The sequence below is a fragment of the Bos taurus genome, chromosome 10, assembly GCF_002263795.3.
Source record: "Bos taurus isolate L1 Dominette 01449 registration number 42190680 breed Hereford chromosome 10, ARS-UCD2.0, whole genome shotgun sequence".
NCBI lineage: Eukaryota > Metazoa > Chordata > Mammalia > Artiodactyla > Bovidae > Bos > Bos taurus.
This window is the reverse complement of record NC_037337.1, coordinates 19,522,757-19,535,585: the sequence shown is the minus strand read 5'-3', so window position 1 is coordinate 19,535,585 and position 12,829 is coordinate 19,522,757. Positions and strand designations below refer to the sequence as shown.

The 12,829-nt window shown below is 42.8% G+C and overlaps 1 protein-coding gene across 7 annotated transcripts in view; it reads right to left on the bottom strand.

Annotated features, from left to right (window-relative positions):
- Window positions 1–3,469: 3,469 nt before the first annotated feature.
- BBS4 (Bardet-Biedl syndrome 4) overlaps window positions 3,470–12,829 on the bottom strand; it is a 45,984-nt gene continuing 36,624 nt past the window's right edge. For 6 of the 7 annotated variants that reach the window (XM_024997616.2, XM_010808954.4, XM_059890459.1 and 3 more), the window contains 9 exons: window positions 11,725–11,852; window positions 9,822–9,876; window positions 8,849–8,917; window positions 7,836–7,988; window positions 7,578–7,749; window positions 6,008–6,077; window positions 5,567–5,708; window positions 4,821–5,022; window positions 3,470–4,272 (listed from right to left, as the gene is read on the bottom strand). In XM_024997616.2, the coding sequence (XP_024853384.1) occupies window positions 4,163–4,272; window positions 4,821–5,022; window positions 5,567–5,708; window positions 6,008–6,077; window positions 7,578–7,749; window positions 7,836–7,988; window positions 8,849–8,917; window positions 9,822–9,876; window positions 11,725–11,852 (1,101 nt within the window). In that variant the 3' untranslated portion in view covers window positions 3,470–4,162. The remainder of the gene's footprint in view (window positions 4,273–4,820; window positions 5,023–5,566; window positions 5,709–6,007; window positions 6,078–7,577; window positions 7,750–7,835; window positions 7,989–8,848; window positions 8,918–9,821; window positions 9,877–11,724; window positions 11,853–12,829) is intronic. The other variant, NM_001075956.1, reaches the window with a different exon arrangement.

Sequence of the window (12,829 nt, the reverse complement as noted above, 5' to 3'; positions counted from 1 at the left end):
TTTTCCGTCAGAGGACAGACAGACTGAAAACCACAATCACAGAAAACCAGTCTGGTCAGATGGACCACAGCCTTGTCTAACCCAATGAAACTTATGAGCCATGCCGTGTAGGGGCACCCAAGATGGACGGGTCATGGTAGAAAGTTCTGACAAAACGTGGTCCACTGGAGAAAGGGAATGGCAAACCACTTCAGTATTCTTGCTTTGAGAACCCCATGAACAGCAATGAAAAGGAACCTCCGTAGTTCTCCATAGCAGCTCCACCAATTGCATTCCCACCAGCAGTGTAGAAGGGTTCTTTTCTCCACATCCTTACCAGCATTTGTTATTTGTAGACTTTTTGACATTATACTATTCTGACTGGTGTGAGTTGATACCTCATTTTAGTTTTGATTTGCATTTCTCTTAATTAGTGATGTTGAGAATCTTTTTGTGTGCCTTTTGGCCATCTGTTCATCTTCTTTGGAGAAATGTCTATTTAGGTCTTCTGCCTGTTTTTTAGATTTTTAAAAAAATATCGAGCGTTGGTATATTCTGGAAATTAATCCCTTGTTGGCTGCATTGTCTGCAAATCCTTTCTCCCATTCTTTGTCTTTTTATGGTTTCCTTTGCAGTGCAAAAGCCATTAAGTTTAATTAGGTTGTGTTTATTTTCATTACTTTAGAGATCCAAAAAGGTCTTGCTGCAATTTATCAAAGAGTGTTCTGCTATGTTTTCCTCTAGAAATTTTATAGTATTCAGTCTTACATATAGGTCTTTAGTCCATTTTGAGTTTTATTTTTGTATAACCATGTTAGAGAATGTTTTCATTCTTTCACATGTAGCTGTCTGGTTTTCTCAGCACCATTTGAAGAGACTGCCATGTCCATTGTATATTCTTGCCTCCTTTGTTGATTACTTGGCCATAAGTGCACGGGTTTATTTCTTTGCTTTCCATCCTATTCCATTGATCTAGATTTCTGTTTTTGTGCCAGCACCATAGTTTTAATTACTGTAGCCTATGCAGCTCTTCTCATTCAGGTGATTTTGAGATGATGTTGTATGTAGTTTGTTGCTTTTTGTGGCTACAAAGTATTGTGAATACAGTGTTTCCACTTGCAACTTTTATGAATGTTATCAAGTCTGTGTGGACATTTTTCTTTCTCTTGGGTAAAAATCATTTTTACTTTTGAGTAAAAATTCTACTCCATTGGCGTAGAATTGCTGGGTTGGAGATATATCATGGGACGGGTACAGACCTTTCTCCAAAGTGGATGGACCATTTTACACCCCCAGTGATGGATGACAATTCTGTTTGCTTCTTGTTCTTGCCGACATTTGGAGTTGTGTCTGATTTTAGCCATTCTGATGTGTACCTGATGTGTCCCAAGTGGTACTTCTTTGTGGTTTTACTTTGCATTTCCCTGATGATAAGACAACGGGCATGTTTTCATGTGCTTACTGGCCATTCATATGTGGCCAGTATATATGGCCATATATCTTTGTGAGGTATCCAAATTTTTTGCCTATTTTTTTTTTTTTTTCAGTTGGGTTGTGTATGTTGTTGTTTGGGTTATTCTTACAGGAAAACTCGAACTTTTTCACCAACCCAATAGTTTTCATCACTGAGTTGTAGTTGTTTTTTTTAATAGTTTCTGGATATGTCCTTTGTCAGATGTATTTTGTGAATCTATTCTTCTAGAATATATTCTCAATCTGTAGATTTTTGTTTTCTTTATGGCATAATGGGAAGTTCTCAATCCTGTCTTCTAACAATTTTTGTAAGATTGGATTTATTAGAATCCACTGGTGAAATCATCTGAGCCAGCAGTTTGCTTAAAGGGTAGCTTTTGATTTATAGATACAATTTCTTTGACAGGCCTTACGGCTTCACATTTCATCTTGTTTCAGTTTTGGTCTGTTGCATCCAAGTTGCCAGTTTTATTGTCATAAAATTCCTTGTAACATTCCTTTCTCTTTTTCATGTCTTGTAGTCTCTTTATAATGCTATCCCATCTTCCATTCTTGATACTGGTAATTTCTCTCTTTTTTATCAGTTTAGCTAGGGATTTGTCAACTTTCTGCCATATGCATTTTTTGGTAAAACTTTTGGCTTTTTATTCTTTAATAATTCCTGAAATGGGTTTATTTTGCTTTGTTTTTAGCTTAAGGTAGAAACCTTTATCAACAATTGTTTGCTACGATAGAAGCATTTACAGCTGTAAGTTTCCTTATAAGCATAGTTCCTAGCTGAACCCTGCAAATTTTGTTTTCATTATTCAGTTCAAACTAGTTTCTCTTTGATTTCTTCCTTATGAGTTATTCCAAGCATATGTTTAATTTCCAAATATGTTGTTTTCTGTAATAGTTATGTTCCTTTTAATTTCTAATGTAATTACACTGTGTATTGAGAACATATTCTGTAAATTTCAACCTGTTGACTTTTGAGACTTGTTTTCTGGCCCAGCATTTGGTCTGTCTTGCTAAACGTACTGTGTGTACTTGCAAAGAATGCATTTTCTATACTTCTTGCTTATAGTGTTTAATTAGGTCAAGCTAGCCAATATGTTATTTTACACTTGTCTATCAAATGCTAAAAGAAAAATCGCTAACATGCAAGTATATGGATTTCATTCTGTCAATTTTTACTTAATGTCTTGTGAAGTAACGTTAGGTACATACATGTTTATGATTGTTTTTCTACTGAACTGACTTTTTATCATTATGAAATGCCCCTATTTCTGGTAACACCCCTGACTTTGAACTCTACTTTATCTGACATTAATATAGTATGAGGTTTTTTTTTTTTATCATTCTCTGCTTTTTAACTGTTTAGCCTAGTTACATTTTATTGATATGACTAGATTGAGTTTGCTATTTGTTTTCTCTTTGTTCCGTTTTTTCCCCCCTTCTCTACTGTCTTTTGAGCTATGCTTCTTTCAAATGGCTGCTCTAAGGATTGTAATATATACAGCGTTAACTTTTTACAAACTATTTAGAATTAGTTTTGTATCACATTGTGTAAAATATAAAAATCTTTATGACATTATGTATGAGGCTTAATATATATAATTTTTACTTGGAATAGTTAGGTATTTTTAAAAAATTAAACCAAGGAAGTATTTTATATTTACCTACTGGTTACTATTTGTTGTCTGTGGGAGGACTGGTCCATTGTGAACCATTCAACTATCAGACAATGGTGATTTTTTTCCTTAAGAACAAAATAATCATCGTAATCATACACTCCAGACTTCTACCTTGTTTTGTACTAACATTATTCAGTAAGAAGGGCACTTTTCCCACTGCTAGTTCGTTCTTGCCTCTAATCTGAGCCATCTAAAACCATGTCTATATCTGTGCTTGTGTATGTAGCCTCATTTTTCTAACTGTGATGACATGAGTAACAACCATACTAGAAATCAGAATAGCTCCTTTCTTAACAGAGAAACTAGAAATCCAGAAGCCCCAAGACTGGGCCAATACAAGGTTCTTCCAGAAACATTTTATTGTGATCCTTTACACATTAATAACAACTTTTCCCAAAGGGATGATACATAATCTTTATTCTGAAAAGGATATATAGATAATGTATTACTAGCATCTGGTCAGTGGTATCACTGAATGTCTAAAACCTCCTCAGTTAAGAAGCTCCTTTTTTTTCCCCCCAATCCTTGGTGCTGATACCAGACCAGCCCTTTCTCCCTTTTCATACTGACATGATCTGGCTCTGCACTCTGACCTTGCTCAAGAACAAGCTATAGGGACTTTTTCTGGATTCTTCTGGGCAAGTGCAGCTGGGATACTCAATAGACTGGGCCACAATTTAAAGAGCTTTTTTTTCAATTTCTACTATTAGAACTGGATTATTAATTCAAGATTTGTGTTTGCCTTGGTGGCCAATGTACCTACCACACAGCCCAAGAATCACCTCAGCTAAGCCAAGACTTTGTCATGACAGCAGAGGTCTGTCTCAGACTTTTCTTCCACAAAGGGCTCAGTCAGCAGGAGGTAAGTCCTCTCCTAGCTCACGGGGCAGCCAGGGGCTGTGAAGGCTTCTGGCTCCTGGTGATCATTAACACGTTCTCGTACGTGCCGGCCTCCATGCTGCCTGTGTCATGGGACCTTCCCTAATCTGGTGGGTCCTCGCCAAAGCAAGCCCAGCTCTGGGGTCATCCTACACCTACTTTTCTCTGGTTTGTGCTGATGCTTCCGTGGGTTGTGCTTCCACAGTGGGCTCTGGCTCCAGAGGAAGGGATGGTGGCTTTGTGAGCTGGGATGTTCCTCCAGCACCTAGTAACAAAACAAACAGCGTGAATTCTCAGTAGCCTGGTTCCAGAAGAAATCAAAAAGAAGTTAAAATCAAAAATCAAGAAGATTTTTCTTCTTGAAGCTTATTTTCTGGGATTAGTAGGACTGTGGCGTATCTGTGCAGCTGTGAAGGAAGACCATAACTTGATAAAGTCAGTCAGGTGTGCCTTCACTGACCTTATAAAAGAAATCATTCATTACCTGTGCCATGCTGACTCGTGATAAGGCAGTGAAAATTAAACAGACTACATAACAAAGGTACCATAATGTATTTCTAAACCTGCATATCGTGAATACCCAGTGTCTTGACCATCCAACTAAGTCTGCCAATAGCTGGGAACTTTTACACAAATGGCGTTAAGAAAATAAGTGACAGTTTGGACACCCTTGGGCTTTTCTCCCCTTCTGGGCAGTACTACACTGGACGTGTTATGAGTCTGAAAAGCGCAAGCCTCACTCAAAGCTGTAATCTCTTTGCAGGCACATGTGGCTGTCGCCATGGGTCTCCATAGCTGTGTGTAGCTTCCCACCTGAGGAGAGCTTCCTGCATGTGGCTGCTGAAGACATTGCCTGTCCTAGGGCTTGATTAGAGCCCAGAGGCTGCTGGAAACCGGCAGCTTTACTGGTTGAAGCAGTCTGGTGCTTTGATTTGGGATCTTTAACTGGTTTGGTCCAGACCAGTGCCTCCCCGACTTGTAGAGCGGCTCCCAGCTTCTGGGCTACCTCCACCATCTTGTGTCCATGCGGGAAGGAAGCAAAAAAAAAAAGTCACAGGTATGACAAGCAGAGACAAGCCTCATCTGAGGCCTTTAGCAGGCAGGCAAGGTTAGCTGACATAGTGTCTGCTACCGTTTGAGGGAGGAAGTACTGATTGCAAAGAAATGGTTCTTAAACAGCAAAGAACACACTGTCTTGTGTGGATGGCATGGAAGTTCTTTAAAGGCTCTAAAAACCCAACAATTTAAGTTTGGTGCATTAATGGACTAAATTCCTGCCTTTTCTATGTGGGGAGAAGTGGGAGGAAGCTACAAAGACACACAGATCTCAACTCAAATGAGTTATATTACCAATAGATACAACTCAGTAAGCCTGAATTTCCTCTTACTATTTTCTTTTAGGAAAAGTTTTTTCTCAAGCTGTCCTTAATTTAAGAATTCATGCTGCTAGGAACATCAAAGCCAAAACAGGTGTAAACATACATTATATCTGGATTATTTGGGCTTGATTCAAAAGTCTCCTGACAGCTTGCTTAATGACTCTTGGATTTAAGACTTACCTCCGGATCAAATTCCAGAGAGCTACTGTACTTGAGTAGGTTGACTTTCTTCTCCATCTCCTGATACTGGGCCAGGGCGTCCCTCTTCTCGCCCTGGTTATACAGCAGCACAGCATAGTTCAGGTTTACTAAAGGGTTACACCTGCACAGACAGACAGGGACTCTATGGAGCTGCGGCTTTGCAACAAATGGCCATTTAGAATAGATCCTTATCATTCTACAGAAACAGAACTAGTGCAATAGAGAGCTCCCCATTCCACAGCAAGGTCTCGCAGAGCCAGCGCCGGGTCCTGCTGGGCCCTTGTGCTCAGGGGCCACGTCCTTCCACACACAGACCTGCTGTGCACAAAGGCACATGAGAGCAAGCACCGGGGCCCTGGCGCCACCTCATGGCTTTGCAGAGTCTAGCCCCCCGACACCATCCTCAGCAGGGCAGCTTACTTATCAAGGCGGACTGCTTCTTCATAGGCTCTCTTGGCATTCTCTGAATCCTCCAGATTGGTCAGAGCCACTGCAACAGAGAGAGTGAATGTTATGGCTGAAGAGGCCCCAGCATGAAAACACAGGACATGTTTCCAGACTGCAGTTCATTCAGCCCCCACATGTAACTCTTACTGCACCCTCTCAGCTCCTAGCACCACCGTCTGCTCAGCCACTCAGCTTGGATTCCTAGTGTCATCTTCAACAGCCTCCTCTCCAGTTAATCCATCGCCAGGTTCCATGCATTCCTTTTTTAGTGTCTTTAGTGACACTGCCCTGGCTTTAGTCATGTCAGGCTTTCCATTTTGTTCCCTGGGGACACTGTCCCACCTGCCTCCATCTACCTGCCACAGTGCTGCCAGGATCTCGTTAACAGATCTGACCACGTCACTGTCCTACTCAAGAATCCTCACTGCTTTAGCAACAGAATACTCTCCCTTTTTAAATCAGTATTTTCTGGAAGCTTGATCTATAAACCAGACAATAACAGAGCTGCCCTGGAAGCCCACTCCACTTCCCCCACAACCATTCATCTACTTTCTCCAGACACTAGAGGAGATCCAGGAATACAGTTGGGAAACAGAACCTCTGAGATTGAGCATAGTCCCTGTGCTGCACTCACAGCCCTCCATACTGACCCATCTCCTACTATGCTCGCTCTACCACACTATCGCCACTACCTGCTGGGTGCAGCCTGCACATTCATGGCTGCATGCCTTTCCTCAGGGGCTTCTCAGCCATTCTGTGCCACTGAACTGCAGTTTATCTTTCAAAACTCAGTGTGAAGACCCTCTCTACTGTGTTACAGAATTGCTGCTTATGCCCTACAGTACAGTAATTTGCTTACAATCCTGTATCCCTTTATGACTGGGCTATCTTTGTATTCAGACAGCCCCCAAATAACCACCACTCGATTTACTTATATAGAACCCCACAGTAATGACCAAAAAAAAAAAAAACCACCTGAAAACTGTCAGTGAGAACATGGAAACTGCTCTTAGATTAAACATGTAGTGAATTTAGTATAAGGAGAAATATCCCCCAGTTACACTAACAATAAAAGACATGTAATGACAGCAAAACCAAGTTAACATTCACTGATTATCTAATCATGTAATCCTCTCATCAACCCTATGAGATAAAGCTAAGGGTAAGTACTAGAGGCAGGATCTTAACACCTGATGATACCTAAAGCCTACGATCTTAACACTTAATGATAACTAAGAACATGGTTGGACTCAATATATGAACTGTCAAGCCAAGGGAACACCACTGTTAAAAGATGAACTACATATGAACCTTATTTAACCTGCTGGCCTCTGAGTGAAATGCCCCCGAGTGAGAAGCAACCAGGTGCTCTGTCCTCTTTCTGTTTCGTTTTCTTCAGACTCGAGGACAGTCATCCAGATACCTATGGGATCTGCAAGGGAATGGCTTCTGTGGGATATTTAACTACTGGCCTGCCATGATTCTAATTCCGTTTTCCCTCACTACAGACTGCAGAGGGCTGCTCCACATAAATGTCTCTTACCAGCCAAGAGCATGTAGAGCTCCCCCATCTTCGGCTGGAAGTTGATGGCTGCGCTGAGGAAATGGAAAGCGGAAGCGTACTGCTGCATAGTCAAGTGGACAAGGCCCAAATTATAGAGAATCTTCCAATCTAAAGGCGCCAGGTAGTTGGCTCGTTTCAGGCAGCTGATGGCCTGGAGGAGGGAGGGGGCACTCAGTGAGGTCTGGGGCAAGCTCAGCAGACCCAGTAACTATGAAGGCAAAAGGAGAAGACACTCACTGCCACATATTTCTTCTTGCCAAAGAAGCACATTCCGATGTTATTCCAGAGTGGAGGGCTTTCTATAACAGCACACGCTACAACTTTGTATTTGGTGAGGGCAACATCAAAGTCCCCGTGGGTCTGCATCATGCTGCCTGCTGCCAAGATGGCCTGAAAACATGGAAAGTTTGTAATTTAGTCACTACCAAAAGGCTGTCGGAGTGAAGTACGCCTTCCTGAATCTAGATACTCAGTAGGCCCATCAACACTGGTGGGACTGAAAAGCATCTTCCAGGGACCTATCCATCCACAGCTGCTGGAACAAACACTCAAGAGGAACACTCTCACGCCCCACACTATGGCTCTTTGCTGTAATAAAGAAAAGTCTCTGACTACCTAGCTCTTTCGTTCCTACTTGTAGCCAGGAAGTCACTACCTTAGAGTATCAGGGTCCTTTAAGTAAAAACCACCTTTAGCCCTGCAGCCCCTGCCTGGTAGACACCAAGAGCTCTAGACGACTCAAGTGCACCTGTTGCTGGCCTCTAAAAATGCAGCTCCTTCTGCCACCGGGCAGATGGTGAGTCAGCTTTAGACTTCCTCAGTCCAGCTTTCCATGTCTCTCAGGCAGGCTAATATGACTTCCAAGAAAGGACTGAGTCTTTACCCTTAACAACAAGCCTGTTTTGCTGCAGCTTCCTCAATGACTCATCCACACAATGATCGTCTCATCCCAAAGTCATAACTGGACAAGAGTTGTCGTCTCGGGCTCATCAGGAAGCTGCAGGTCATTTCAGCATGTGGAGGCTCTGCTACTTTCCTAAGTAACACATACAACTTCGCCACCACTGCAGTTCTGCTGTCTAAGTTACAGGCCCATTATGACAGATGTGCTCTTTAAGAAGATAAGCAGCAGAGCACTGACAATAAGTACTTTCTTGGATATTTGAAATGCATTCTAGGGCTAGATCACCTCAAGGAGCAGTGGGACCACCTGTGTGTGAAGGCGCTGGGGTTTTGACAGCCAGCAATACCTTGTAGTTGGTAGGGTCGTAAGTTAGTGTATTTCCAAGATGTTCAAATGCCTTCTGGTAAATGCCGAGCTTAGAAAAAAGCAAACCAGAGAATTACATCAGGGGAGATGGCGTTAGGGAGTCTGGCCAACCACACCCTCAACAGATACACCCTGACTTTTCTGGGTTCTTCTGACAAAAGCTATAGATACCAAATTTTAAAAAAAGGAAACTAAGGGCCCCACATTTCTTTTCCCTCCTACTTCATTGATTTGTTCCCTAATAAGGTCAAAGTAGCTATCTGCCAGGAACCATCTCTGCCACACTGATGCTGCCACACACTGAGGACTCTTGGCAGGAAGCAGGCTGGTGAGCCTCCTCTCCCCTGGGGCCAAACTCCCAAGCCAAAGCCCAGGAAGGCCCAGGGTTAAGCTCCTTAGAGAAAAGTGAAACAAACAAGGACACGACAGAGGCAGAGCTGGAGGCAGGATTTTATCCTAGACAGTGCTTTGCCTTCTCTAACCCTAACCTGGCTGGGAAGAAGGAACAACAGAAACGGCCTTTGCCCCAAAGCCCTAATACCACCACAGTACTTCCACCACAAAATGCCAGTCTCCCTGACCACAAGTTGTTTCTCATACATGTTCTTTCTTTGGTTGGGTAAGAACTAGGCTCAAACAGGTGTATTTGCTTCTGATTTGCATGCTGAAAATTAAGTTCATTCCTTTAGCAGACAAAGGGTATCAAGTGCAGAGTAAAGTTTATGTGCTGCTTATGACCTTTAGTAAATTGTGTTAAAAATGCAGGAAAACCATAACACACACAAGTGTTTTTTTCTTTTTTGGCTGTGTGGCTTGCAGGATCTTAGTTCCCTGACCAGGGATTGAACCTGTGACCCCTGCAGTAATAGCATGGAATCCCAACCACTGGACCACCAGGGAAGTCCCCAAAAGCATTTCTAACAGCAGTGCATGGATAAGCAAAGCCCTCTTACCTGTAGGTAGAGTAATCCTAAAGTTGTAAGAAGTTCTGTATTTTCTGGTGAGAACCTGCGACACAAGAGACGCTCAGAGGGAAACACGACGTGTATGAGTGATACTGACACGTGCAGTAACCGCACCACCCGCTCCCGTAAGAACTCTCAAAGGCATTGGGAATTTCCTCCAAGAGTACGTCAACCCACCTATAGGGAGGACTGCTCAACAAGACAGAAATGGGACTTAGAACCTAGACTCCTTCCTCAGGACCTTTGCTTACAGCCAAAGTCCTCAGAACCTATGGACTATTTTGTGCCAAAGTCTTAATTACACTAATAGAGTTCAAGAATAATGCTCTATAAACCAAGTCGGTCTAGAACACACACGATTTTAGCTGCTTCCCTCTTGTGAGATTCTGTTGTTCTCACTGCACTCACAATGCCAGCCAGCATAATTATTTCCTGGGTAATTTAGGATCCCAAGGCCCCTGATGCTGTGCTCTCCACATTAAACAAAAAGTCACACTAAACAGCCAAACTAAAGAAGAAAGACACATACCAGCTCTAGGAAAGAACTGGCCATTGGCTTTGTGGAGTAAACACTGGCTTAAATAAAAGATTGTCTGCCTTTCCAATCCCTCACCGGCATCTGTCTTTGTCACAAAACAAAAGCAACACTGAGCTGAGATGATCTGACTACAGGATCATTAGACAGTTTCAACAGTGAAAATGGCAAAAGGTGAAGAACATCTCCTGCTTCTAAGGAATGAGGTAGGATGCAGGTTACCTATGGGGAGACCAGAGTCACAGGGGCAAAGCCCCTGCCTGGGGAGGCCTGAGCTGGCCAGACAGAGCTTACTCAGTTCAACTAAGTATTTGCTCTTCACTTTCTGCCAAAAATTCCCATTCTGATCACCTTCCTCTCCCCAACCAAGTAGGTAATTTCCATGATTCTAGTGGCGTCCTGCCCCCCACCAAAACATGACTACTCTCTCTGAAGCTGTGGGCCATAAACAATGGTTTCTATCACCTCAGTAAGGCTCCAAATGCTCAGCTGTCCTCCAAAGTCTCATTTGAGGATTTCATTGACTTAAGTCCTTAGCCAGACACAGGAAGAATGTGTGAGCTAATGTAATTAATGTAAGCTAAGCTCAAAGAGCCAGTTTCTTGAATGCAGGGGTCAGGGGTCAAGGCTTCCACTCAGCACCACAAAGATTAAACATATGGCTACATGGGCTCCTACCTACTTGTCCCTGTAAACATAGATGACAGAAGTCTTTCTTGCAGCCTAACAAACCAAAGGATTTTTTATATCTTTTTAGATATAAAATATGAAAAAAATTCCAGAAGCAGCGTTGTTGTGACTAATGTAACCAGAAAAGTTACTATCATGGTAGAAGACAGGAGTAATTAACAACAGAAATCTAAATTTAGTCCAAAGTCTTGTTATCAGGAATAATAGACTTTGTGGCCTTGAACCACAGATGACGAATTCTATCAAGTGACCAAACAAATGAGACAAAGGCATTTTGTTACAGCTATCCCACTTAAACCAGACAAGATCTAGGCAGAAAAGATAAGATTCCCTAGAAAGGAGAAACAGAATACCACACTGGGAATGCTAGTCAGTTCCATTATCAACAGGGGTTGGGCAACAACCTGTGGAATGATGGCTTAACATGGGAGGAACCTGGATCCCTGACTGACCTTGTGGAGCAGAGAGCTGCCCAGGACCAGCCACACTGACAGGTGAGAAAGAAACCTAAGTCATCCTTATTTAAGGCACTGGGAGCTCTATACTTTAGCTTAACATTCACCCTAACTCACAGAACTCACACAATGTGTAACCAGTCACACACGTCCTCTCTCAGGCATGGGAGAGCACGTCTGCTCCCATTTTTGTTTAGGAACCAACACTTACTCCACTGCTTTCTTGTAGATTTCAATGGCCTTGTCCAAGTCTCCCTTCAGCAAGAAGATCTTGCCCAGCATTATGTAAGTCAGATCATGTCTGTTAAGATGCAGGGCATTGTGCAGCTGGTCTTGTGCCTAACAAGATTGACAGAGTAAAGAGAACCAAATCACCACCAGGAAAGGACGACGACTCCGTATGGCTAATGTAAAGAAAGAGCTCCCGCTCTACTCAAGTAGGAACATCACATTTCAGCAAATGTCCCAAAACATACCCAAACTGTGCTCAGAGGACAGCTGGAAACATGAAATGTCCACCGCTAGTGCCACTTGGGGGGCTTGTACAAGAGGATTAACCTTTTTGAGTGTTTTCTGCTTTTTGATATCCATTCCCATGACTCATATTCCATATGTCAAGAGGGGTATCATGGTACATAGAGAGTACTGCCCCAAACTTGACCCCAGCTGCACTGCTGACCAACTGCACACCCTTCTCCAGGGGGGACTTCATTTTCCTCACCAGTAATTGGATAAATGAATGAATGTTCATTTATTCATTCAGTAGATATCATCAAGTGCCTATTGCTCTGCTGCTGCTGCTGCTAAGTTGCTTCAGTCGTGTCCGACTCTGTGCGACCCCAGAGACGGCAGCCCACCAGGCTCCCCCGTCCCTGGGATTCTCCAGGCAAGAACACTGGAGTGGGCTGCCATTTCCTTCTCCAATGCATGAAAGTGAAAAGTGAAAGTGGGTACTAGTATACCAAAGCTAACAGAAAACTCCTCACTCTATTAGAGCTTATCTTGTAGATGATGATAAAGGCTGTCTAGTCCTTCACTGATTCAACAAGTATTTATATAAATGCCAGCTACTGTATTTGCTTAGCCTGTTAGCTTTACAGTAAAATCTAAATATAATTCTCTTCCTCCCTCCTCAGTTCAGGTCTGACCAAAAACCAAATCCAGCTCTCTCTTGGCTCAGAATAAGCCCATGAATAGATATGTACTTAGGAGAAGGCAATGGCACCCCAATCCAGTACTCTTGCCTGGAAAATCCCATGGATGGAGGAGCCTGGTAGGCTGCAGTCCATGGGGTCGCTAGGAGTCGGACACGACTG